This window comes from Platichthys flesus, chromosome 6 (assembly GCF_949316205.1).
Source record: "Platichthys flesus chromosome 6, fPlaFle2.1, whole genome shotgun sequence".
Classification (NCBI taxonomy): domain Eukaryota; kingdom Metazoa; phylum Chordata; class Actinopteri; order Pleuronectiformes; family Pleuronectidae; genus Platichthys; species Platichthys flesus.
In genome coordinates, this window is record NC_084950.1 from 19553035 (window position 1) to 19579522 (window position 26488).

General features: G+C 43.4%; 1 protein-coding gene across 4 annotated transcripts in view; it reads right to left on the reverse strand.

Moving 5' to 3' along the window:
* The window catches only part of LOC133954866 (transcription factor SOX-6-like), a 101021-nt gene that overhangs the window by 5570 nt on the left and 68963 nt on the right, over positions 1–26488 (reverse strand). For 3 of the 4 annotated variants that reach the window (XM_062389403.1, XM_062389400.1, XM_062389401.1), the window contains 7 exons: positions 21794–21914; positions 20652–20734; positions 13224–13373; positions 11405–11579; positions 9618–9814; positions 2923–3034; positions 1785–1955 (listed from right to left, as the gene is read on the reverse strand). In XM_062389403.1, the coding sequence (XP_062245387.1) occupies positions 1785–1955; positions 2923–3034; positions 9618–9814; positions 11405–11579; positions 13224–13373; positions 20652–20734; positions 21794–21914 (1009 nt within the window). The remainder of the gene's footprint in view (positions 1–1784; positions 1956–2922; positions 3035–9617; positions 9815–11404; positions 11580–13223; positions 13374–20651; positions 20735–21793; positions 21915–26488) is intronic. The other variant, XM_062389402.1, reaches the window with a different exon arrangement.

A 26488-nucleotide genomic window follows, 5' to 3' on the forward strand; every position in this document is an offset into this window, starting at 1 on the left:
GCTCCTCTGTTTATCAAGGTTTATCAAAAACTGCTCTTGTACTTTTCTGACACAGGAAACAGGGAGGTGGTTTTTTTTAAGCGAACCACTCCCGGACATCCAGCTGTGTTATTATATTGGAAAGACGTACATTGTGCACACACACATGCAGCGATGTTCAAGTACACAATTGTGCACTTTGAGCTCTGCTTTTTGTTCCAGTGTTGCCACAGACGCTTGATGATTATCCAGAAAATTATCAGTGTTTCATACCAGCGGGAGCTCCTTGTTCGTATTTGACTGTAATCACGGCTATTTGAATTCGCATTTGAATTTGAATCCTGTCACTGATATCCTTGGATATCTATAAATAAGTAAAAACAATTTATTTGCATGACACAAACCTTCCCTTCATCAGAGCCTGTTCGAAGCTGTAAGTCAGTACCACAGCCCGACCTAAGAAAAAGCACTTTGTTAACGCTGCTCAGGAGGAGCATTTACATTCAGCCACCCTCAAGTTCACTGGAGCCCTGCGCTGGACAGTGGAAGCCTTACCAGCGTTTCATGAAGAAACGTTACGCTCGGCACCGTGTGAATGGCTATCTGTGTCGAGGAGGTTAGTATCAACACGGCTGCTTTTTAACTGAATGCATCCATCACACTAGTCAGGCCGACACAGTGGACCTCTGTGTGTGGAGCGTTTCAGGTCGAACAACACTGGTGCTTCTTATAGTGCGCAGAATATTGGTGAGAAACCCTGTGAACTGTAGAAAATGGTGGCAGAGTGAGCTAATGAGCCGAGAGGCCGACCTTGAGAGAAATTCACAGATTCGAGGGGACATCAGCGGCCCTGTCATTGAACAGGATAATGGAAGGATGCAAAAGCACTCCTGTGGCCCAACGGTTTTTTGTTCATTAAGTGTCTGTGAGAGTGCATCTGTAAGGTGTGCAGCGTATGAGAGCATTGTTCTTGTTTTTATCCAAAAAGTGTTTCAATTTGTCTGGCATCATTCATTCATATTTGCAAATGGGTCCCTCTTGATGGTGGATTCGACAGACCACTCCACATCAGGCCGCCATCTTGGATGTAAAAAAAAAAGCCTCATCTCCACTCCCATAGGAGCAGCTTAGAAAATGCATCAAGCGGCAAAATGTTGGCGCACAAATGGGAGGATAATACGAATGGGGTGTTGATTTTGTCCCCTAGTTCTTCTTATAAGTAAAAAACAAATAATTAAATTACAGATTTATTTCTTTAATAACCAAAAGAAACACTTTAAGGTCAAAGCACAATTACTTTACCCCATTAGAAACTCTGAGAGCACAAACCTTGACTGGGGCAAATCCCCTATCCCATGTCAAAGCAGTGTTTCCCATTAATTATCTAGACTGTGGCAGACCGCCATGTTCTAATTTGTCCTGCCACAGTTTCATCAAAACAATTTTGACACTTCTCATTATAACATAACAGATCTCTAACTTGCTGCTTTGCACTGCTGCTACATTGTTAAGCTGTGCGCCTATTCAATCTGCTGTGTGTTCTGTCGCACTATCATCTTAAAAGGTTTGTGTGTCCAGCTCAAAATTTCAGCTGAAGTTGTTCACGTACATGTCTCTGTCACTTGATAACTTGTCTTTCACTCTTTGGTCTGTGAACCTATCACTCAGAATCTGTTGCATGTGAGAGGCTCATTTGGGTGTGTGCACGTGCACCCCCCCGTCCCAACATAGGTTGAAATAATTCTGTGGGAAACGCTGCAGAGAAAGTTTCTGATGCTCTTTCTTGTAAAGATATAAAATCTCACCGAGGATCTTGCTGATGTTAGAGTTGTGCATGTCGGGGAAAGTCTGCAGGATCTTCCTCCTCTCGTCCTTGGCCCAAACCATGAAGGCGTTCATGGGCCTCTTGATGTGGGGCTCGGCGCTGTTCCTGCCTCGCGCCTCCCTGAACACTCGGGCCTCCGTGACATTATTCCCTATGTGACGCACAGAAATGTCATTTTCTACATGTTTGTCACCGTCACATACTTTCACACTTTGAATGTTCAATGCAGCAATGGTAAGGATGAGCTCTTCCTGTTTGTTTCTTCCCTCCTGAGGCCCCTTGTAGGAGGATGTATAATAAAAGTCTGATGGGGGTCTTGTCGGGATGCCCTCAACATGTTTGCACAAACAGACGGTATCTCAATGCCTATGCTCCCATATTTACTTGTCGGACTCTAAACTAAACCACGACGAGCACTCCTCAACCCTGTAAACAGTGGTGCTTTATGAGAAACAGATGGGTGGAGGGAAACAGCCAGTGTCCTCACACCACTTTCAGTGAAATACAGTGACATAGTTCTTATTTGCGCTAAACTCTCTGGACCAATACAGACTCGCTGCCTGTCTTCACCTGCTTTTGTTTGCATATTTGTACCGGGTGGGATCTTGTGTCACAAACATTAGCCGTGGAGAAAAGGAGGAGAATTCAGCCTCTTGTGTACTCGAAGGAATAATAACAGTGTAAAAAAAAAAATGTCAAGAGCGTAAAATGTTGACATTGAGCACTCTGTTTAGCTGTGGAGGGTGTCCTTCACCTTCCTGTCCCTCCTAGCTTCCTGAGGAGCACAATAAATATTTGTACTTGCTAAATACCTGTATGTTCTGGCCCTTTGTCGTCATCAAAGCTCCATGATACAAAGTCACTAGAAATAGGGCCTCTTCTGTAAGGGGCCCACTGAGTTAAGGGTCACTGGTATTAATTTAGTCTGAACAGGATGCGACTGCTTCTAACTATGCTCCTCAATAGTCCAGCAACTCGTTTCCCTTCAGGCTTCCATTATCTGTCCTGCTTTTTGGAATTCCAAATTACCGAGATTGTAAGGAACAAAAACGCAAGAGACAGATGAGGATAAAAGGGAAAGGGCAATAAAAACCCAGATGGGCTGCAGAAGTGCTCACCATCCAGATCCTCTGGTCTCGTCAGGTCGATGACCCGGTGGACCATCTTCCCAGCATCCTCTCCGAGCTTCCCCAGGTGCTGGCTCAGCGTCTCATAGTGCAGCCGCTCCTGCTTTTCAAGAAGAGGTTTCAGGGGTTAGCACATGCAAACTGAGAATCTGAATCGAGTGCTTAGTAAATGTCCCCCAGATATACATCTTTATGAAGTTTTCATTTTCAATCAGTTGCTTAATATTTAGTGTCTGGATCAACATGTCTGGCATCTGTTCGTCTGGGGGACCCCGGACGACTTCAATCGCGATGACAATATAACTAATTGCTGGTTTGAATTGGCATGGAGGACATTTTTTTGTTACTGTATCTGAGCTAAATGAGTAATGATGTTGGTTATGCCATTAGCTAATAGACAAGTCATAGCTGCTTCAAAGTGGTGCTAATCATCGGCGTCCTCCCGAACCTCTCTGGCTCTCTGTCCTCTTGCCTGCCACTTCGCTTCTGAGACAAATAACTTCTACCAGCAGCCTGCCTCAGGGCCTTCCAGCTAAAATTACCCCACCACACTCCCAAACTGTGGTGGAAAACATCGAACCCTCCGCACAGCCACCGCACATCCACACTCCTCCTCTGCTCTCCCCTCATCTTCTCCTCTGCCCCCAACCGCCCCCTCAGCTCTCCTCCTTTTTTCTGGTGACAGAGGCATTTTGTTTGACGCAAGGAATGGTTGCCGGATGAAGTCATGCCACGGTAGCCGCTGGCAGAGTTGGTGGAACTTAAGCGCTGGTGTGTATGTGAGTGTGTGTGTGCGCGCGTGTGTGTCTGTGTTTATAGATGAGGAGTCGGCGCGGGCCAATGTCAGCACTACGGCAGGGCTGTAATCAGGCCCACCACAGAACATGTGCCTGGGCAGTGCCATGCTCACCGCAGGAAGCAACCGCCTAACAAAGGACTAAAGAAACGGGAGAAAGAGGGAATGACAGAATGAGATGGAGAGAGCGGAGCAAAAGAAAAAAAGAAAAAGGAGTGGAATGGAAAACTATAGTCCAGAGACAAGAATAGGGTTCAGAGTCGAATGAGAAGTCCTTTAAACGCTTGGAGTGCTAAACAATAGCTTGGGGAAAGAGATGACTCCTCAAGATGATGCTGTCTGACTTCTGGAAGTGAGTCTAGCTTTGGTTCTCTCCATTAAATCAGATTATAAATTAATGTAGCTTAAAAAATGATGTTAATAAAAATGACCAAATTGTGCATAGAATCTCTGTCGCACCACAAGACATCCTTTTCAAACCTATAATAAGTTTTGAGACTGTTGCTGGTAACTGGGAGGAGGCCGACGGAAAACTAATGCAGAGTATAAAGTCAGGACTTTGGAAAAATGAACCAGGACAGCTTCATCGGAGGTGGACCGATCCAAAATGCAGATTAACAGCAGACCTGGGTCAGAATTTGCAAGTATTCTCTGCGGTTGGTCGACTTTGGTCTACTTGAAAGTCCTTGTGGCGTATGCAATAAGGAACTGTCTTTGCTTTGTTAAGGCAAAATTGGAAAAAGGTCTGGCTCGTGTTGCCTGCCGGTCTGATACTGGACAGCTGCCTTCTGGACCAACATTACAGAGCAGTTTTTAAACTCCATTTGTATTGTCTGCTCTATTGAATAAGGCTCCACTTCTTTAACACTGCGTACAGGGGAAACTTTTGCCTGGCACCACTTTGGCTTTGGCACGGTCAAACTCACCCACGGCACGTTTGATATTCTGTCATTATTTAAGCCAGGTCTGAATTAGCGAGCGCTTAACTTGGAAGCTGACTAACCAAGGACATAATTAATTAAGCACAATGAGGGACACGAGCATGAGCAGAGATGAATGAAACCAAGGAGAAGACTAATTTAAAAACATCAAGTTAAATTAAAAAACAGAAGTAAAGAGAAGTTTCCCGTTAATCAGTACAAACAAGTACTGCAGAAACAAATCACATCTGCGCTGCTCACGTATTTTCAAACACACTATTCCTTTCACTGGGTCCGGAGATTAATATTGCTGCTGAATGTATATTTCTAAATTGAAGAGACACTCAACTCTTTTTGTTCCGCCCGGTCTCTCCTCGCTTTGGCATTTGCTTCTCTCCCGTTGCTGGGGCGACGCGCTAAACTTCACTGTATTTCTTTTAATCCAGGACGTATTGAGCTCATTACCACAGTTACAACTCGCCTACCGCCAGCACGGCCTGCCTCCAACTGACCCGCAACCGTTTACTGTCTCCTCCCGGACCAATCAAGTTTGGCAACCTTGTCTGTACCCCCCTCCCTGCTCCCAGCTTTCCCTCTCTCCTCTCATTTTCTTCATCTTTCGTTCTCCATTTCCTTCTCCAGACTTCACTGTGTGTCGATAGAGCTGTCAGTCAGCCCCGGACTGTTTTTTTTTTGTATCCCCTCCATCTACTTTTCACCATTCCTCTTATTCGTAGCCCTTAACACCCCAACGCCAACCCTCCACCCTTTGAGGCTCCAATCCCAAAAGAGGTAGACGCTCAACAGTCTATTTGCAGGTGCCAGACGCAGCTTTGTAGTGTACATATATCGTTCAGCCCTCAAATACAGCAACATTACGTCGACCTTTAATCAAGACTTGGAACCGTCTGAGCTGTCGGGTTCACAAGCTCGCTTCCTCCAAAGACCAAACTTGCCAGCGGAGCCAATATAAACGTCTATACAACCATTTCCTCCCTCCCCTCCTCCTTCCAGACGTCTTCCGCTATTCCAACAGAAACTGCAAGCATGCTGACCGACTTAATTTAACAGGATACAGACCAAAGACACGGGACAAAATAAAATAAAGATTATTACAATTTGAGAGATGTGGTAAAGTTTCAATCTTAAGAATACAAAGGTTAAGAACAAAGTCATCCGGAGTGTAAACCTATTGAAAGTTACTTAAAAGTTAATTGATGAATAAATAAGTGAATTTATTGTAAAAACAGAAGAAAAAAAAATAGATACCTAAAGAAGGATGGAACATGTCAAGTTTAATTATACAATTTTATTTTAGGGTATATTTTTTCCATCTTCACATTTCAACCTGTCCAAACCCTCAGCCTCATCTCTGTGCAGCTGATAACATCGATTCTTTGGTCGAATAAATGTATGAGAATGGTGTGTGTGTCCCCATAATACTGTACAAGTGATTGTGTTCAGGACCATCCGGGAAAAAGCTGAACAAAAGTATCCTTGTTATGTGGCCTGTAGATTTACCTAAACTCCGTCTCCCATAACCCCCAATGTTCAGCTCACGGAAACAGGAATAGTAGTCCCTCCTTATTCAAAGTAGTGTATTTCCGTTGTTATGCATAGCCCTTGACTGTCACACTATAATCGGAGCTGGACTCTATTCCATTATATAGAATTTACCAGGGACACATGGCACATTTTGTTGCTTTTATTCCAGACATGAAAAGTGAATTTTGTGCCAACCTCTCCAAAACTTAATGTTTTCCTTCAAGTGGTCTTCGGGAGTGTTTTGTGGGTGTTTAGAAAAAAAGTCCTCGTTCTTTTGCACACACACATGAAGGCAAACAGACAGAAACATACATGCACACACCCACACAGTTATACACAGTGGCTATTTCAGTGAGCTTTCGCAGCCGCAGGCCAGCTGGAAGCAACGTAAGCGTAAGGTGATACTCAACAATGCCACTAACTGGCCAGGCCTCTTGTGTGTATACCGGCTATAATGACATTAACATGGCCAAGGCCGGTACAGAGCCAGTACACACACACAAACACACACCAACACCCGCACACACACACACAAACACACACACAAGGGAGTCCGGGTTCTGTTTCAGCTCTCAGAGAAATGTCTATGTCGTCTATGCCTGAACTGAATGCTGTGGGCCAAAAATACACAAACAGAAAGCGAAATAAACACATACACAGACACACGACACATCGACGACCCTCTTTGAGTCAGATCAGCACCGGCAATAAATAGCCCGATGCTCTCAAAGATACTGTTTACAGCAGTTGTCTCATTCCAAAGAAGCTGAATGCGCTGTGTTAGTACAACTAGAAGACGTGGGCACAGCTTTAAAGTTTCAAAGGGGAAGATGTGAGTAACAAATATATGCAATGAGCAGCAAACAACACAGAAATCCAAGGTAAAGAGAAGGCGCTGGTCTTTCTGCCTCCCGAGGTGGAACGGGTGAGTCACACTCTCTGTATCCAGCAAGTTCCATCCATGAATTGTTTAAGACAGAGCAAAGCCTTTGAGAGCTTGAGAAAAAAAGAGACACACGTGCAAAAAAAAAGCGTCTCCATCCCAAAGACAAATTTATGTATTTAAAGCTAAAAGAGTCTTTGAGCTGCTGTTGTTAGGGAACGAATAACAAACTGACAACAAACACCGAGGCCTGCTGTCATCTTCGAACCGGAAATAATTACTTTGAGAGTTTCCAAATGAGCTTTTTATTAGGAGACATGGAGCTATAAACCAAATTACTGCATTGCCTTGGTTTTGTTCCTATAGTTGGAAAGTATAGAGCTTGAGAAGAGTGTCGGGCTCTCCCTGGAAAACACTCACCTTAATCTGTGATCTTTTCAGAATCAACTTTTTGGAAAAAGCTCTTTTAAGCACAAACTTGTTTGGAAACATTGCTCTGATTTTTTTGTCAGACCTGCAGCAGACAAGTCACATTAAATTTTAATAAACAAATTATTAGTAGAGGCAGTTGTATAATTTATATTTATGAGCTTCTCAGCATGACTTGTAAAAACATCGACTTGGGATTGAGGGTAAGTGCAGCAGAGATATCTATTTTCCCATATTTTTGGATGTTTTCCTCTTGAAGATGCAAACAAGTCCCAAAAAATTCACAAACAGCCTATCCTTGGAGTGCACCAGTCATGACCTACTTGGGGTTGGTGGGTTCAAAGACTCCACCCCTAAAATATTCATGAGTTCCTCTCCTCCTCCGTCTCCTTGGCCTCGCAAGTAACGTGGGATCAATGGGGCAGGAAAGCTGTCTAATCATGTTGCCCCTTTACTGAAATTCTGATCCTTCGAATGTGTGATTGGCCGATCAGACTGATTGAAGATGTTTTGGGATATGGATTTCCCTCCGGATATAAGATCCTGGTACAAAGGCCCTGTCTCCTTCAGCCCAAGGGGGAGATGGGCTGGGGATGAAGAGGTGAATGTGGAGGGGAGAGGTCCTTTCCCTAAGAAAGGCCCATTAATTGGGCTGAAACCCTGAGGCCGGGATCCCCCCTTCCAGGACAAGAGAAGAGAGCCGGACTGTATAATACACGTGCACACACACGCAAACACAGACACACACACACTCTGAAGCTAACACCATCTCCCCTCCGAAGAAACACCCACTCGGTCTCAGTGGAGGCAGACACACAAACATGTCCACACGCCAAAACCATCACTTGTCATTGGCCCAGCTGCTCCCTCTTCAAAGCAGTTAGCTTCTGGGTGGCCACAGAGATGAGAGGAGAAAAGAGAAGTTTTTGAAAACTGCAGCTCGAGCCAAACGACACCAAATCTCAGCCATGAATATTCTTAAGATTTGTGTAGGAGCGGAGAAGTAACCTTGAGGAGCCAGCAAATGAAATACTGGACAAAGTGTGACACATGCAGGAGCAAGGAGATCTACTGAGGTGTGTGTGTGAGTGTGCATGTGCGTGTTCGTGTGTGTGTGATTATTACATGGATCTTTATGCTATGTATGAATAGAAATGCAAACCCCCACACTTCTCTCCTCAACACATTAGTCTGCATGCTCTGATGAAGTGTTTTTCTGATGAAGTGTTCACATGTTTTACTGAAGGAGAAATTGTGATGCCACATTGTTAAAATACTTGTTTACTAGTAAAGGCCGTAATCAGTGCCATAATAAGTAGAGTGTAAGAGTGTATTTCCAAACAGTATAGTCGGTCAGCACGCTTGCAGTTTCTGTTTGAATGCTTAACCTAAGGATTAAATTTGGCCCAAGTTGAATATAACTTTTTGTTGATAACTGTTGAATTTTCTGCGTCGGAGCTGTGTTTTGTTTTAAAATAAATAAAAGCCCTGATCGAAGCCTTATATCGGAAGGTAAGATTACAGTTCTTAATCGTTATAAGAGATGCTAATATGTAAAACATTATTTTGAAATTGTATCTATGGATTACCATATAGCTCAGCACATCACTAGTGGGAGTACCAACTGCCTTGATTTCTGTGCACTGCTACTTCTTGTGTCACTATTTATGTATACATCCTGTGTAGTTCTATTTTATTCTATTCTATTTTACTTCTATTCCAAATTTCACAAAAATGGGAAAAAAATATAAAACCTGTAGCTTTTCCAACAGTTAGAGGAAGACATTCACCATATAAAATGTGAAATCGATTTTGGGAAGCACGTCCCCAATTAAGTCGAGGTATAAAATCTCTTTTCCAAATGATGGGCTGTATTATTGTTGTCAAAGTCTCCCCAACCCTTCTTATGTAATAGATGTAACAGAATAGATTCTGATTGGTTGGCCTTTATTCACAAATTTACAGATTGAAGTTTGTGAATTCTTGAGATACTTAAAAAGGATGAGGAAATAGACACCTGTGAAAACTGCATTGAAACCGTGCGATTCTTATTGATCTCATCAGTTGGTCCTCTTGTGTTGTCACATGTGACCTGACTCTCCGTGTCACTAACCTTGTTGCCGTTGTTGAGGGTCATGCCGCTGAGGGCGGACAGTTTGGCCTCCAGACTCTGATGTCCTGCATGCTGCTGCTGCTGGTGGAGCTGCTCGCGCTGGATCTGCTCCCTCATGTTCCTCGCCTCTTGGATGGCCTTCATCACTGCGTCCTGGTCCCCAAACAGCGCGGTGGGGTTGAGGCTGGACAGGATGTCTGTGGTGGGGCAGGACGGGACAGGAGAGAGAGGAAACTGAGAGTCAGTTTGTCTGGCATGACAGTAAAGTCGGAATAAGTGGGTTCGTCAGGTTTGACTGAGCCTGGCAGCAAAAGCGACAACTTTTCAACTGTCATCATATTCTGATGAAGCTGAATTCTGGTGGATCATAACTTGGTTTTTCTGAGGAGCCCTGAACCAATTGGGAGATCTCGTATATGACATAACCAAACTTATTCATGTCTTGGAAGGAAATTCTTCACAATGTATAGCCCCCTTTCCACAGAGCTTAAAAACTTATTTATGAAAATATATGCAGTTTTGAAAACCGGTATCAGAATATTGCCACTCAGATTTTCCACTCTAAGGCACAAGGCGAAAATAGTTTGGTATTTGAATTATGTTTTCATTCTCCAGCATCTTTTTATTTGAATTATCAGCTTCAATAAATGCCCAGTTTTGTGCTGGTCTGTGACTTTGTGACCCTTACTATATGTTATCCAAGCTTTAAAGACAAAGTTCTGAAAACCAAACAACTCATCATGGTAATGCCCATTTCCTGTTATAATTTAAATTTTAACATCTAAAAGGAAATGATGAAAATACCTTATCAGGCAAGAATATTGCTAAGTAGTTTTCCAATCCACTTGAGTTCAAACAGGACAGAATCTCCTCCCTTTGTCTAATTGTTTCACACTTGTTTTTTAAGCTGGTGCACATTTGAAGAAGAAAAAAAAAAAAGAAGAAATAAAAGGATGCAAAGTTTCCGTTGCCCTCCTCGTCTAATTAGCACACAAGTAAGAAGCACTGCATGCTTGGGTGGCCGTTAAAATGGGCAAAAAATAACACAAGCGACGCGTCCTCAAAGCCACTCCAGAGGAGCTGGTGAAATTGTTTTCTGGAGGGATATAATGAGAGGCTTGAGATTGGCCTTAATAACAGATAGCAGAGGTAGGGGCATAAAAGGTCTAGCGCAGGCAGACAATGATGTGAGGAAGCTCTTAAAAACCAAATAACGTGTGCTGGGTTTCACTGCTTCCGCTGCTGGGGTTTTCATTGGGGCTAAATACAGGGCTTTTGACTCCTGTAAAACACAATCACACACACACACACACACACACAAACACTCACACACAGGTCTGCCCATGAAGCTGAGTTGTCTGCAGCCTATCAGCCGCATGCAGAGCGGCTTGGTTTGTCTGTGTGTGGCGGGGAGGAGGGAGGTGTTTGGGTGGCTGATGGTTTGTTTTTCCGGTGGAGGGGGAAGATCACGTTTTACACTGGAGCGAGGACGGACTTACTCCGAATGTACAGTACAGATGCAAAACAATACGCTGATATAGGAAAGAGTAGGAGTGTTTGTTTGTTTGTGAGACATTGTGTTTATATCCAGTGTTTCCCATAAGATGTATGTGTTGGCTGGCAAAGCATCATCAACTCCCTGGGATTCTTATTGAACAAGTCAGCGAAGCCCGTGCTGTTGTACTTCTTCTAGGCAGCGGAGCGGGGGGCTTGGGGGCCCATGCTCTCCACCCTATTGGTAAAAGGACACACTGGTGTTAAAGTGCACATACGTGTATGTTACCTACCGAGAGAGTTCCTGCCCATGATGGGGGTAGGACTGGGGATGCGGCCCTTGCCCATGCCTGTGGGGCTGTTCTTGTGTCCAGAGAACAGACCTTGCGTCGGGGACGTTGAGGAGCGTAGACCCTCAGCTGTCTTAGGTCTGGCTGAGAGGTTCAATGGCTGCGTGGATCCTTCCTCCTATTAGTTAAACAGATGCAACAGTATTTAATATCTAAGTGGAAGCTCCTTATCCACTGGTCAAAAAACCAATGGAAGCGAAAGCCCACAAATATCCGGCTTTTGTCTACAATGGGAACTAATACAATTTTTATTCAGTCTCTGGTTTAATGATTCTGCAGTAGACACTGTTTTTTATCAGTTCCGGCTCTGATCGGTATATTGATGAAAATTTTAACATGACTCACCAGGGAAAAAACTCCTTTAATGGCAATGGGAAAGGAGTCAATCGCCCTTTTTGAGCGGGTTAACACTATGTGTCTGCTGTGAAAATGTGTTACAAGTACAATTTTACCTGACTGGACTCAAGTCGACCACAAGACCTGGATTAAGTTATTGTCCAAAAATATGAAGAGCTGTCAGAACATTAGTGATCAGTCGTCCCTATCGGGTTTCTGCCCATCGACAAATGAGTTACACAGCTTTACCTCTGTGAACTTGACAGGAGAAAAAAAACTCTGTATCCTACCTTCTACTCTTAACAATGGCACCTTTGTTTCTGTGAGACCTCTATTTCTAATCAAAGGTTCGTGACCACACTGATTCATGTAAGGAAACCTTGAAAAGAAGTTTACTCCTGCACATCAACACAGCCTGTCTGGGGCTCCTCCGCTGACGGCAAAACGCTCACTGAACCTGGAGCTGGTTTTGAGGGAGTCGTTGAGGAGTTCAGGACGTGCTTGGTGGAAGGAGGGAAGAGGGTTTAGGCTGCGGGTGGCATGCAGAATTGGGACTGGGGGGGGGCTAACCATATGTTTGAGGGGGGTTAGCGGAGGCGGGGTTGGGGGGTGGGGGTAGATTGGAGGGCACAGCACTACTGTTTGAGTATGGTGAGCTCTGACGCCGGTCTATTGTGACGCCGGTTGCAGCTGTGCCCCATGCACACATATGGCTTCCATTACTGCCTCATCGTCGAGCGAAGGCGAGGCGTGTGCTCCCAGTGAGGGGATCTGGGCTCCTGCCAAACAGCAGCCAGCGCCAGTGTCAGTTTGTGTATTTGCATGTGTGTGTGTGTGTGTACCAGTGTGTGACTTTAAAATAAGCAGTTCTCTAATCAACGGTGAGGAGTGCAGGGCCGTGAACAGATTGATGGTTCAAAGACAGCATTTACAACCTCTCGCTTTTACATATTTTCACTGTCATTATTCGTTTTCTTCATTGTGGTCAGAGTTTCTCCTTGTGCTGTTATCTTAAATCTCATCAGAACATAAATCCATCGCATGAAATGCAAAACTGTGTCCACCTTGCTTTTGCATATCCTCCATAAATATGTCATTCACATAAGTTGGCTGTTTACAGGGGATCAACTGGAACTAGTTTACATGCTGTCAATATGCACTGTATGCTGTAAACACCGCTGTCACCATGGTTACGGTGTAACTTGGTGCTATTGACACCTGCTGTATAAAAGTCAGGAATGTAAACAAGGTTTCTTTGGGAGAGAAGGACACACTATGGTTCCCACCTAACCATGTAACTTATCACATGTACAGAAATACCTGGGCCACACTAAAGGAAATGGGAAACCCTGAAAAGCATAACTTTAAACAATTCTGTGACTACACATGAACGATTCCTCAAAATCATATACAATAATGGGCTCACCTTAATCTGAGTGATGGGACTGGATGCTCGCCTCTCACTCTTCAGTGCAGAGGGGGAGAGGGGACCGGAGGAGTTGGGAGCTTGTGGGTGGGGAGTCATCTTGGCTCCTGGAGACATCTGCATGCTTGCCAGCTGGGCTGCATACAGCTGCTGCAAAAAGGGAAGAAACCAGCAAAACCGACAGGCTATTAAGATTGCTCGCCAGCAGCTAGTCAGTGGCTTTCCTCTTTCATTCTCTCTCCTCTCTTCTTTTATGGGTGTGTGTCTGAGCCAAACAACTCCTATGGAAACAGATGTGCGTGCGCACACACACACACACACCTCGATCTGAATTTGACAGGATTGTCCCACACAAATGGAAGATTTGTTTGAGGAGGGCGAGTATTTATCAGAGTGGCTTTCCAGCAAAACATTTTCATTTTAAATGATCTACAATCCATCTCTGACTGTTATTCTTTCAACAGATGCTGGGAGCAGCTCGTACATCCATTTACATCTAAGAAATAAATCCAGATAATAGCTAAAGAAGCTCCTGAACACATACTTGTATCTTGTTTAAGTTCAATGCTCACTATTGACAAAAACTATGACTCAGGTCTGCACAAATATGTGTGAACAATGAGTGATTGAAATAAGAATTACAAACAATACCTGGCTGAGTATAGCTTACAAATAACAACTAGTTTGCTTGATTTTTCAAATAAAAATATGAGCCACAAAGGAAAAAAGCTATACTGATCTTTATTGTTATCCTGGCAATTTTTTTAAAGTTTGGCTTTTAAGCCAAGAAGTAATTTTAAATTGTCAAATCCGAATCAAATCAAATCAAATTTAGCCTGAAAAAAATACTTAAAAGAATAATCTTGACGCAAATGCTTTGTCCTATTAACAACTTAGACAATGGAGTTTCTTCTTTATTCAAAACAAAAAACAAGAGTCCGATTACAATTATGTCTTGGGTACCAGGGTCAGTTGAATCACATAAAAATAATAACAGACCTAAATTCAATGACATGGAAAGTATAAGCCAGTCTTCAGGAATGAGACAAGAACATTAAATGTAGCAAAAAAACTGTAGGCCTACCGATTTTCCATCCAAGGTACTTAACAAAAATCAAAGAGTCAAATACTCGGCCCACAGTCCAGGGTCTTCTAAATCAAAGCTAGCTGGCCAGACAAACCGCTGCCTGAAACCACTGTCAACCCCTGTCTAAATGCATTGGAGTGTGAGTACTGGAGAATCAAAGAGCCTGTCCTCAGGAAAACCACCCAGACGTGGCTGGCCTTCGCTTCAGACTCCCTCCTCTTTTCTGCTTTCCTACTTTCCGAGGATTTTTCATTCCTCTCACCTCATCTATACTCTCTCCCTCCTTCTACATTTCTGTCTTTCTTTTGTCCTCTCCTCTTTTGATCTCCCCCTAACTCTCTTCCTCTTTCTCCCGTGCCTCAGTTCTGTTCCAAAATCATTCTTCACATCTTCTTCCCCATCTCTGTTTCAATCTCTGGTTCTTTCTGTCTCTGTTTTTGCTCTCTGGCCCCTCCGCCTAAAAGGCCCCCAGTGTTGTGAGATCTGATTTCCCTGTAGTCAAAACTGCAAGGCCTCCTGGGACTGGAGATCCAACAGCAAAGAGAGTGCAATGGGGAAAAAAGACAGCGAGGGATGGGGAGTGCTGCGCTGCAGACACACAAGACCACCGTCACTTCACCGCCGAAGCACCAGGCTCAGCGGTCGGGGCCGGAGAAATTGGCTGGCCCTCTTTCCACTTCTCTCAGAGCGATATTAAACACAAACAGAAGGGGCCTCGCCGTTAAAACAAAGCCCTGATGTCACGCCGCTTATTTTCCTTGGAAGGCAGGAGGAGCGCCCGGGCCAACCCCTGGCGATATGAGATCCCTGTAAGAATGTGCCTTGAATGGCTGGTGGTGAGGCCTCTTGCGTCAATCAAGCCGACCGCAGAGTTACTTCTGGTGATGCCTGATATTCTTACGGCTCTAAGGGGAGCAGGAGCTGGGGCAAACACATGGGTCTTTGAGGTAAAACACACAGTTAGGATCTCAAACCCGCACACACACACACAAACACACACACACACACAGCTATTGTGCTGTGAGCAGCGATTCTGCCAGCGATTCCATATAGGAAAAAGGAACTGTTGAACCAACAAAAGGTTGAGAATAAGAGCTCTTGCCTATTTTTTGTATCTGTTTCTTGAAGACACCCGGAGATTGATTGGTGACTCGGGAGGCCAATGTGCAGCGTAAACAATCACAACTACAGCTCTCGCCATTCGGTCAAACCCCAAGGGAAGACAATGCCGCAATTTCCTAAATTACAAATTGACAAAGAGGGTCTTGAACTGTGCCTCAGCTGTCTGGATTATCTGACTGGCCTCTGGATGTTAGTGCTAATTTGACTAAAATCCAAATGATTAGCCCATCATTTTTTATCCTCCTCATTGCCAGCAGTTTTCTGTTAAATAGCCTTGGCCCACTTTAGCGTAATCTTTAAGAAAGCAAAGAGAAGGTGACGTTGTTGTGCTAGGGGTGTGGGCAGCACCTCCTCCGTGCCTGTCCCATTAAGACTGAGTGCAGAGAATCCCTTCAGCTGGCCTCTATTAGTGTTGAGCTGCCATCGATCTCAGGCACAAAACAAATGAGGGTTTGTCTTTTTCAGCAGGTTTAAAGGGGGAGGAGGACGAGGAAGTGGGTGAAAGAGATCGACTGCCTCTGAGCACAGGAGGAGGATGGAGAGTAAATGTTGCTCAGGGAGGGGCGGCTGGGTCCAAGTCGTTGAAAAAGACATACCGAGAGACAGGCTGCAAAAGTCATCTCAATTACAATTTTCTGACGTGGAGCAAATCCTTATTTTTTCCATTTAAAAAAATCTGATGCGGTCAAATAAATGTCCTCTTTCTTGTGAAGGATAATGCCGTCCTGACAATGAGGGCAGAAACCCCGTCTCTGGGGCACAAAGATTTGCTGCTCACCTTTGTGTCCGGGCCTTGGACACAGAAAAAGGAATAGGCTGAACATAGTAACAGACAGCGAACGATGTCTTATGATTTCAACAAGAATGTCTGCTAAGCAACTGTATTTCCCTCGCATTAGCCGCACACAAAGGGGGCCTTTCTTCAGCAGGAATCCACTGTTTGTGAAAGGGTCTACACCGAGGCTCTGGAAACAATTGGCCTGATCAAGTTCCCACGCCGATAGCACGACATTTGTTCAAAATCGTAAAGGTCGGGTCGCAATGTGTCCTCCACAGTGGGGCAGCTTTTGCCAAATATCTCTGTTATTTTTTTCTATTAGATTTATTTTCTTCAATTAATTTAGGGCATGAAAACAAAAACAAAAGATCAATTCTCGCATTGACAAATCCCGACCCTTTTGCCAAGATCCAGGCAGGCCTATTTTCGCTGCTTGAGAATATGCGCTCTCTCTATATGCCAGTTTATGCCTGCGTTGACCAGAAGTGCCAGCCAGCTGTCGAACAGAGTCCTAAAGGGTTTGGCTTTAAAACATCTGGAGCAGTCTGGACACAGCATCTGTCCACCCTGTACTGAGCGGAGGCCTGGCGATAAAAAGTTCGATATCAGCTGGAGTGTACTTAACAACAGTGTGCAGCAGAGGAGACTTCTAATGTAGAACTAACACGGTGTAATTGTGAATTTACAATGCTTTTTTATAGACGCGCAGTCTATCACAGACTGCAGTTAAGGCCATTGTGAGGTGAAGTGTATTACTGAGACTAATAAGTCAAAGTCACTTTAAAACAGACAGGATCTCAGTCTGTGCACTGGACTGCTTTTCTAGTACATTACAGAGGACTTCACAGAGCCTTGTTTCAATCCTAATTGACTCACCAAGAGACTTAGTTATTTGGTACATGACAGAAAAAAAAAACAGTCAATTGATCACAAATACCTTAGTCATGTTAAACTCCCCCCATAATGCACTTTCCATATTGGGTTCTGTAGGTATTCAACGAGTTCACCAGTGCTTTTGGCTGTCACACATCTCCAACGAAACAAGCAACAGACAGCACAGGTTCAAAGGGTCACAGTCAAAGGCAAAGGCCAGAGACAGAGTTCATGCAAGAAAAAGAAGTGATGAGTACAGGAAGTTAGCACAAGTATGTTAGTGAGGCACCTGGTAATATATATGCATTTATATATATATATATCCACTCAAAATCATTGTGAAAAAACAGATTTTCAATGCTGCCAATTGTCCCTCACCTCCCAAAGGCAGAGCCCATGGAGAAAGCAGAGCCAGAGCTGAGAAAGAGAGAGAAAGTCCACTGTGGCACTACAGCGTAACCGCATTGGCTACATGCAGGCCAAAGGGCTTTAAGATAGTGCAGAGTGTAGAACAAGAAATGCATGCTTCTGTTCTCGTCAGATTTGTTATATTGGTTTTATCCGTTCATCATTAGTTCAGAGTTGAGGAGATAAAGAGGTCCCATCGATGAGGCTCTCATTGATGGATCACATCATACAGACTGTACATTTACTGGAGGAAAACCTGTTATTGTCAGGTTCGTCCATATACTAACAAGCAGCTTGCAAAGAGATGCAGTTAGTAAGATGGTTGGTTAGGTCGACATTTAGATTCACTCCAAGCTGTTGGACCGGATACCAGAACACTATGTTGGCGTTTTAACTGTGTCTGTGCAATTTGAAATTCAGTTTCTTGCAATACTACAAGCCCAACTACACCGTATAAGATGCATGTACAGCACAAGTACATAAATCCCATCATGATTGCGTCTGACAAAGACTCCTCAGATGATCGTCCTTTCTTCTTTCCTAAACACTTCCCCACACTCTCTGTCTTCCTCCGTTCCAGCCGACGCCGCGAAGAGGAGCTTCCTCTTTCATTCAGGTTTCTCTCTGCCTCTCATTATTCCACGTCTCAGGCAGTGTTTAGATGTGAATGACTTTGCATCTCCGACATTATTCAATCCTCTCACCTCTCACTCACCGTACGGCTCTTTTGATAATTTCAAAGCCTGGAGTGGAGATAGGCAGCGCCAAGCCTCCGATCCCCTGAGCGCAGCACGGCGCCTTGCTAAGTCAATAGCGGCTAATGAGGGCATCAATAAGCGAAAACCACAATACGAAGTGAATAAAGTGAGACAAGGATTCTCATAACATCCAAAAGCCATGCTATGGTAATGGCTGACATGATGAGGCAACATTGTTTGCAAGTGAAAAAGCTTTTGAGGGCTTTTGTTCTTTCCTCTAATGGTAGGTGCAGCGGGAGGTGTGGCGGGCTCCTGTTGTGAAATCCCGAACCGCCTCCACCGAGCGAAGATTTCATTTTTCTTTTCTTCTATTTGGTTTTGCTCCTTTTTCTTTGCAAATATGCTCAATGATATCCATTATGGATAAGTGATATTCTCAAACCACAGGTGTCAAGTCGCAATAAACCATTTGATGACTTGCCGGGGCCAGGTGTTGTGCTGGTGGGGCGGAATTCCTCTGTGAATCATCACGAGAGCTTTTGTTTAACACAGCTGACTGGCAGCAGATAAGGGGGCTAGCATGTTAGCGTGGGCCTGTGCGGCTTCATCTTTAACCGACGTGTCACACTGTTTTATTGGGAAAAGTTAACTCCATTAAATTTCATTAAGAAGAAAGCCTGTGATCTGAGCTTGTTAATGCATGCTGGGGCTCCTCCAGCCTCCATGTGTGATTCCCATCCATTTAACAGAGGTGTTATGAGGAATTTACGAACCCTTACTGCATCATGGAGCATCTGACAATATTTCTTGGTTAAGATATTAAAAATGAGGGTTAGGGTTAGGGTTAGGGTTAGGGTTAAAAGTTAAAAGTTAATTTCAATAGCGTCTTTCAAAACCAGAGTTTCAAGGTGCTTCACAAAAAAAAATATTAATAAAAAAGTGCAAAACTAGAAAATCTTTGAAAAGATTGAAAACACTGAGCAATACAATAGATTAAAAAATGAACTACAACAAAACATGAAAAGAGCAATATTAAAAACGATTAAATAAAAAAACATTTTATAAATTATTAAAATGAATTAAAAACTATTAGAATACGAGTCTGAACAGGTAAGTTTTTCACTGCTTTCTCAACTGAGGCACAAAGAATCACAAAAGTGAGGATCTTAGAAATGACAACAGACAAAGTAGGATTTGTGTTGTTTTGCTCATTGCCACTGAGTAGCTGCACCTTCAAGAGGTCACCTGTCAATCCAACATATACCAGTTCCTTTTTGGAGTTATCCCTGTGACACTAGCTTATTTAACTGTGCCGTCAAGATGTCCATCACTTTTTGTGAATAATACTTTTAATTGCAACTGAGTTTCTTTTTTTGCAAGGTAACATCCACCAGACATGCCTCAGAACAGCCAAGGCTCTAGATCTACGCCTACTCACATACTCTACCATTACTGACAATAACTCCTCACCTCACGTGTCATTACTGCTCCCTTCATCCCTATCAGACATTTTCTTATGTACAAATAATAATCAATGTTGTAAACACTGTTATTTTTGCTTGGGGTTCTCAGTTTCACGCGACATGTATTTCACTTGTGTCGGCCCTTGGAGATGACATTTCTATACCTTCTTAAGCCCTATGAGACAAATTTGGGTTTTTTGAATATGGGCTTTACTAATAAAATTTGACGATGGAGTTTACCTGACAGGCAAAACATAACAGGTTTCATGCACCAGGTTTACAGGAACTTGTTCTTGGAGGTAGTTTCATTTAATGAAAATGTTGCAGTTTTTTTCCCACTCGAACTCAGTCCTTATCTCGACTGTCCTTTCTATTTATCTTCCCACTTCTGCACAATTGTCTTGGGCTCTTGCGCGCTGGCTACACCCTCAGGATTAGAGGCATATGTACTCTGTCAGTGTACAAACCCTCACCCTCAAAGCTTTGTCTTTGTTCGCACTGCTGTTCTGAAAATCCATTTCTGCTGCAGCTGTTTGTTTGGTTGTGAAACCCTCACTCGAGTCATCATGGTAGATATTGAAGAGGCACTTCTTTAGTTTGCTATGCTGACCTTTACTCTGACACAGCGCGGCCACAGCACAACAGCATAAAGTTGAGGAAAAAAAACATTTGGGCTCGGCTTGGAGTTTTGTCTTTGACGAAAAAAGGGAAGTTGCGGTTTTGGTCGTGTCTAAATGTGAGAATAAATAATAGTATAAACTTACACAAGATGAGAAGTGAGTCAAAGTGAAATTGATGCATATATCCAACACTAACAGACACATGACATGAACTTCTAGCCCTTACTTTATACCACTTCATTGTATCCAATCACATTTGGAGAGTCAGTTCACCACACTTACATTTTCCTCTATCTATCAAGGTAGAGACAAGTTGGTGTTTTTCAGCCACTCTGGTGATTTCGGTGAACTTTCATGAGACCAGCTGTTTCGATCTTACCTGTAGTTGTAACGGGCTCAGTCCAGATGCCGCTGCAGCTGCCATTGTCGATGGAATGAACTGCATGGGGTAATTATCACCTGCTGAGCAACGACAACAACACATACTGTTAAGAGAGGTGGCGGAAGATTACTGCACAAGAGCTAACCTGCTTCTTAGTTTCGACCAGCGCCTGTCTGTCTGCTGTCTGTCTGTCTCCCTCTCTCTGTCCTACTCACTCTTTGTTCCCTTTACGTTCCTCTCATGTTTTTATTCATATCAAATGAAACACTGAGGGTCACGAGTGTTTTATTCGAAGTTTAGTAACGCTCATTGTCCGTCCATGTGGGTACTTGAGGCCAGGACGAGCGGAGTTCAAATGCAGAGCTCCCTCATAGGGATGCACTCATATATTCATAGACCAGCACTGTGTATCACCCCTACTGTTTGTCCCTAAAAGGCTTTCCATGTCCGAGCCTTTGTTGAAAACAGGCTAAAGTCAGACCAAGGAGCGTGCACAATAATGGCTTTAATCCTCTCCTTCGTTTTCCCTTGCACCCTCGTGGGAGTGTATGCTCACGCAGCAGGAATAAACATGGATTATTCTGTATGAAGTATGGAGGGTCAGTGCTGTGCAATAGCAGGCGTGCACCTGGAGGAATGCATGGAAGACAGGAATGTTGTGTGAGGGCCGATGAGAGAGGAGGAAAGCAGGTGGCGCAGAAGATCCTTGTGGATTTCTGAAACCTGCAACATTCATGCTTTCCTTTGTGTTTTGTTTGTGGTTCTGGGAAAGTATACGATTGGACTGTATGCATCACACTTATGTGTGCATTGTTAGGGAGGTGTAGCAGGAGACCATGCTGGAGAGAGTGTGAGGGTCTGTGAGAAAGTGTGACATTCCATGTTGCAGATGTGTTGTGCAACAGACATGTTTTCATCACGCCATAAAATAGACATTCCAGGCCGGGCTGTGTCCAATGTATTGTTGCTGACTTGAACAAGCAGAGCTTATAAATCTCTCCGCTCATTTCCAGAACATTCCTCACCTGACACACCTCATTAACATAGACTGGGATTCCAGTGTTTTTGTGCATGTGTGTGTGTCCAAGGGGAAGACATAGTAGGAGAGTGTGTTTATGTGTGTGTGTGTGTGTGTGTACCTGGCTTGTAGGACATGCCCTGTGGGAAGAGGAAGCCTTGCTGTGCAGCAGCGGCAGCAGCCAAGGACCGCTGGTCATGAGGAAACACTGGGATCATCAGCTGAGACATGTGACCCTGGACCTGAGAGAGAGGGGGGGTGGCAGGTTTGCAGTTTTAATCTATAGCATTTGATTAAAAATAGTAAAATGTAAATTAACAATCAGCCCCTTGTAAAATACACACAGTAACAACATTAAAACAATATTAACCGAGCAAAGATGAAAAAGAAAAAATGGATCCCCTTAAGTACATGTGAAAAAAAGCAAGGCTGGGGGGAATGAAATTAAGGACCATTGTTGAAGAGATAACAGAAATGACAGAAGATGAAAAGAGAACAACAGACTTTAACGGAAGTCAAAAAAGTTGAAAGGAGATAGAAAGAAAAGAGAAGAAAAAAAACGAAAATGTTCATTGGAAATTTGGTAATGAATAGAAAGTATACAGAGGAAGTAAAGTGAGAAGGAAAGAATGAAACAAAGGAAAGAGAGAATGTAAGAAATATGGATTTACGGAAATAAATGAGAGAGCATGAAGACAGAAACAGAGTAAAATACTAAAGAATACACACACACACACACACACATACACACACAGATGAGTCTGAGATTGAAATAATCAGCGGAGCTGAAGAGACAAGGTTAAACAACAAATGAAGACATGGATTCTTGAGAGACAAGTGAAGAAATGTGAAGCAAAAAGCCTTTAAAACAACACAGAGGCTAACAGCTGCCTTTCATGTCGGTTTGAAAGACTCATAAAAACTGTGGGTTCGACTGAGTTAAGACGCTGTGGGCTCCAACTGAAGAGAACATATCAAAGATGAGCCTGCGGGAGTCTGTTAACGCTGCCTGTCTTAACCGCCGGCCTGCCTCACTCTCTTCCCTCCCTTTATCTCATCCTCTTCTCTTTTTAGTTTTTTTCCGTGCTGTAAAATTGTTTGTCTCTCACGTCTCCCTTTCTTGTCATTTGCTCTGTCTCTATCTCTCGTGTGCGCTCTGCTTGTTCTTTCTCTCCCTCTGACTTGATGAATTTCTGATGGTTTGGCAGATATCTCCGGTTTTCAAGAATGATGAAGGAATTAAAAATTACAATTTGTTCGAATTAGGTGCTTTTGTGCTGAAGAAAGGACACACCGTCAGCTGACCAAACCTTCACATTTCAAATCAGTTAGGTAGAAAAATGCATCACAAATGGGTTCAACTACAGCTGTCTATCACTTTCTCTCACACGGAAATATATTCATGTTTTTATTAGTCTCCTGTTTTCTCTTTCTCATCTAGTGATCTTTCCATTTCAATTCATACATTTTCATTTTTTACTTCACTTTAAACTGTCTCAATTATTCAAATTGTACTCTCCTTTCTCTTTTCATTCATGTCTAATTCCCCCTCTTCTCTTTTAATCCTTTATTCCTACTCTCTATCTTGGATTTCATCTCTTCTACCTCGTGTCCCTCTTTGAGATGATCTCTCAGCGACACCTCCTTCCGTTTTTTTCTTTTTCCTTCTTCCGCTCAATGCCGTCCACCTCCATTCATCTCCTTTACTACCAATTCATTAACCACCCACTGTCCTCCTGGGACAGTTCATCATTAGTGGCCAAATTTAAGCGATCAGCATGTTGTTGTGTGGTTACAGTGTTCCTCTGCATTTGTACTGCATGGGTTACGTTGCTGAGTTAGTTAAATAAGATGACCGGCCTCATGGGATGTTTATGGTGTGTGTGTCTGTGTGTGTGTGTGTGTGTGTGTGTGTGTGTTTGTCTGTCTGTCTGTGTTTGAGTGAGAGAGAGGCAGTGTCAATGGATTTGTAGAAGAGGTTCAAAGAGCATAACTGAATAGAACAAGAGAGAGAAGAAAAGGGCCATCCTTGACTTGTGTGTGTTTACTAAAATAATTAGCCTATCAATAAGAACAACAGAAAATTAATTAGCAGCAGTTTTGATAAACATTACAAAAAGCCTTAGCGAATTCCAACTTCTCAAATTTCATGATTTGTTTTGTGATTGAATTTAAGTTTACAATGAATATGGTAATATGTCATATGTCATATTATGAGCTGTTTTAGGCTTATGACTTGGTTTTAGGGTCAAAGTCAATATTGTGAGATTGTGTCAGTGTGTGTGTGTGTGTATGTGTGTCTGTGTGTGTGTGTGTGTGTGTGTGTGTGTGTGTGTCTATGTGTGTGTGTGTGGGTTGAGCTGATGTCTCTGTTTATTTCCTTGGTAAGGTTGCAGCTTCACAGGTTCATCACCTGACCAGCTATTCAGACAACATTGTTTAAGTCATACTCCCAAAAAAGCCAGATAGCCCTGGAGGCCCTCATCTCTCTCTCTCTCTCTCTCTCTCTCTCTCTCTCTCTCTCTCTCTCTCTCTCTCTCTCTCTCTCTCTCTCTCTCTCTCTCTCTCTCTCTCTCTCTCTCTCTCTCTCTCTCTCTCACACACACACACACACACATACTGGAAGTTCAGGGTACTTTCGGGGCATTCCCCCCACACACACACACACACACACACACACACACAAACGCACACACAAGTATCCCGACATCTTGTGACATGCAGAAAAGAGAATGAAGAGAGAAGAAAAACAAGTCTGTGTGTCCGAATGACAAAAAAAAAGAAGAAGAGAGAAGTGGGGTGTGGGGTGGAGGGTGTTATAGAGTGGGACAAAATGCTCCCATTCATTGTATTCCTCTGGGAACACTGGGACTGACTGGGGCTGCTTCACTAGCACAAACACACAAAGATCTCCTTTTACCGACGGGAGGGGGGATGGTGGATGAATGGACTGGTGAAGGTGGTGCTGCGGGGGCCCCCGCTCTGCACAGCCCCTAAGAAAACACAAGTCCCCCTTCCTCCAACTGCCCACCAGACACAGCGATGTACACACCTAGGCACAAGGAACATGTGTACACACGCAGACACAGAGTCAGAATTAATGGTCCTCTTGTGTATGGGCAGCGGGGTCATGGGCCAACGAGTATGCGTGTTGTGTGTCTGTATGTTGATGTGTTTGAGAGAGAAAGAAATGTCTGGTTGTGCAGTTGGCAGGTAAGTGCACACATCTGGATGCGTGGACCTTCTCTTGAGGTAACAAACTGCCAGCTCACTCAGTAAATAAGGATTTGTTTCACTCTGTAGCCAACTGAATAAGGAATCATCAGATTCACAGAACTGGATTAGTCTTTGCACAGTGACACGAGAAATGTCACAATGTTGACGAGTTGGTTCTTCAACTGCCTTCACCTGCCTACTAACACTTTGGAATATTTCTTCCACATCTATGTGTCTCTGTGCTGTGTTAAATCACATTAACCTGACTGATGTAAAACTATTTCAAGTACACACCTCTAGAAAAAGTCCACAATATGTAATAAGCCAATGATCCTTTAAATGTTTGGTCTCATAACTCAGTATAAAGTGAAAGGGACAATAGCCTGAATGATCACCGGTGACAGCAGTTGGATTAACAGCTATGTCCCCATAGACCATGATGTAGTCTCCAAGATTTGAGGAGGTGCGTCATATTAGGAGTGCGGCCGGGAGCCTGCATGTTGTTTCCTTTGACATTTTCAGGGTTGTGCAGATGAGGAAAAATGAGGAAAGGACCTAAACTTTAGCACAAACACAATCTGCCAATTTTAATCTGAAAGGGCTTTGACTTGTTTCAGGTGCACTTTTTTTATTTGTTTGCTGTTTCTCTCTCATCTAGTGGCCAGAATTTGCTTAATGCAGCTTTAAGAATGACAATATAACTTCAAATAATTACACTTCTTACTTTGTCTCCATCTTGCGCCACCCGTGTGAACACAATGACATTAGAGTGATTTTAATTGAAGCACACAGAATTTCACTACGCTTATAGCATTTTATTTCCCACAGACTAACACACAGGTTAATACACTGGAATGAGAGTCATTTTAAAGTCAAGAGTTCGCCATTCGCCATAGCTGGTGAGTCCAATCGAACTTATGGGCCGTCCATGGCTTTCCGAGTCATTGTGTCTGAAGCTGGATTTGCTGACATAGGAGCTGCCTGTCTATCTAATGACAAATCGCATGCTCCATTAGTTCTTCTGCATGTTTGTGAGTGTGTATCTGTGTATGCATGTGTATGTGAGTGGATGGTTGTGTTAGTGTCTATTTCGCTTAAACAAAGGTTCAGCAACCCGACCATTCACCTCAGCTAACATCAGCATTTTATTGACAAGAGAAAATCCTGAGTCTTCGCATCAGCCATGAGGACATGAAAGAAGTTTACCTACAAGACTTGTGGGATTCTGAATCTACCATAATATGCATCTCATTTAACTCTAACACACTTCCAGGTCTCTGTCAAAAGATCAGATTAAGACTTCTGATCAAAACCTATATGAACCTGAACTAGTCACAACGTCAACAGCTAAAAGAGTCATCTCATGGAATTTCAACAGGGGCCAGAAAACTAGATCAGCCACATACGAAAGCAATACAGTAGGATTTGATACAAAAATAAAAAATAATAAGAAAACAACACTGGGGCAAGAACTCAAAAGAGAAAAAGAGGAAAGCCAGCGAAGGAGGAGACAGAGGAGTTATAAATGAAGAACAGAGAGAGGGAGGAGGAGGAGGAGGAGGAGTGCGGCTTTGCAGTCATTAATTAGCCCGTTAGCTAG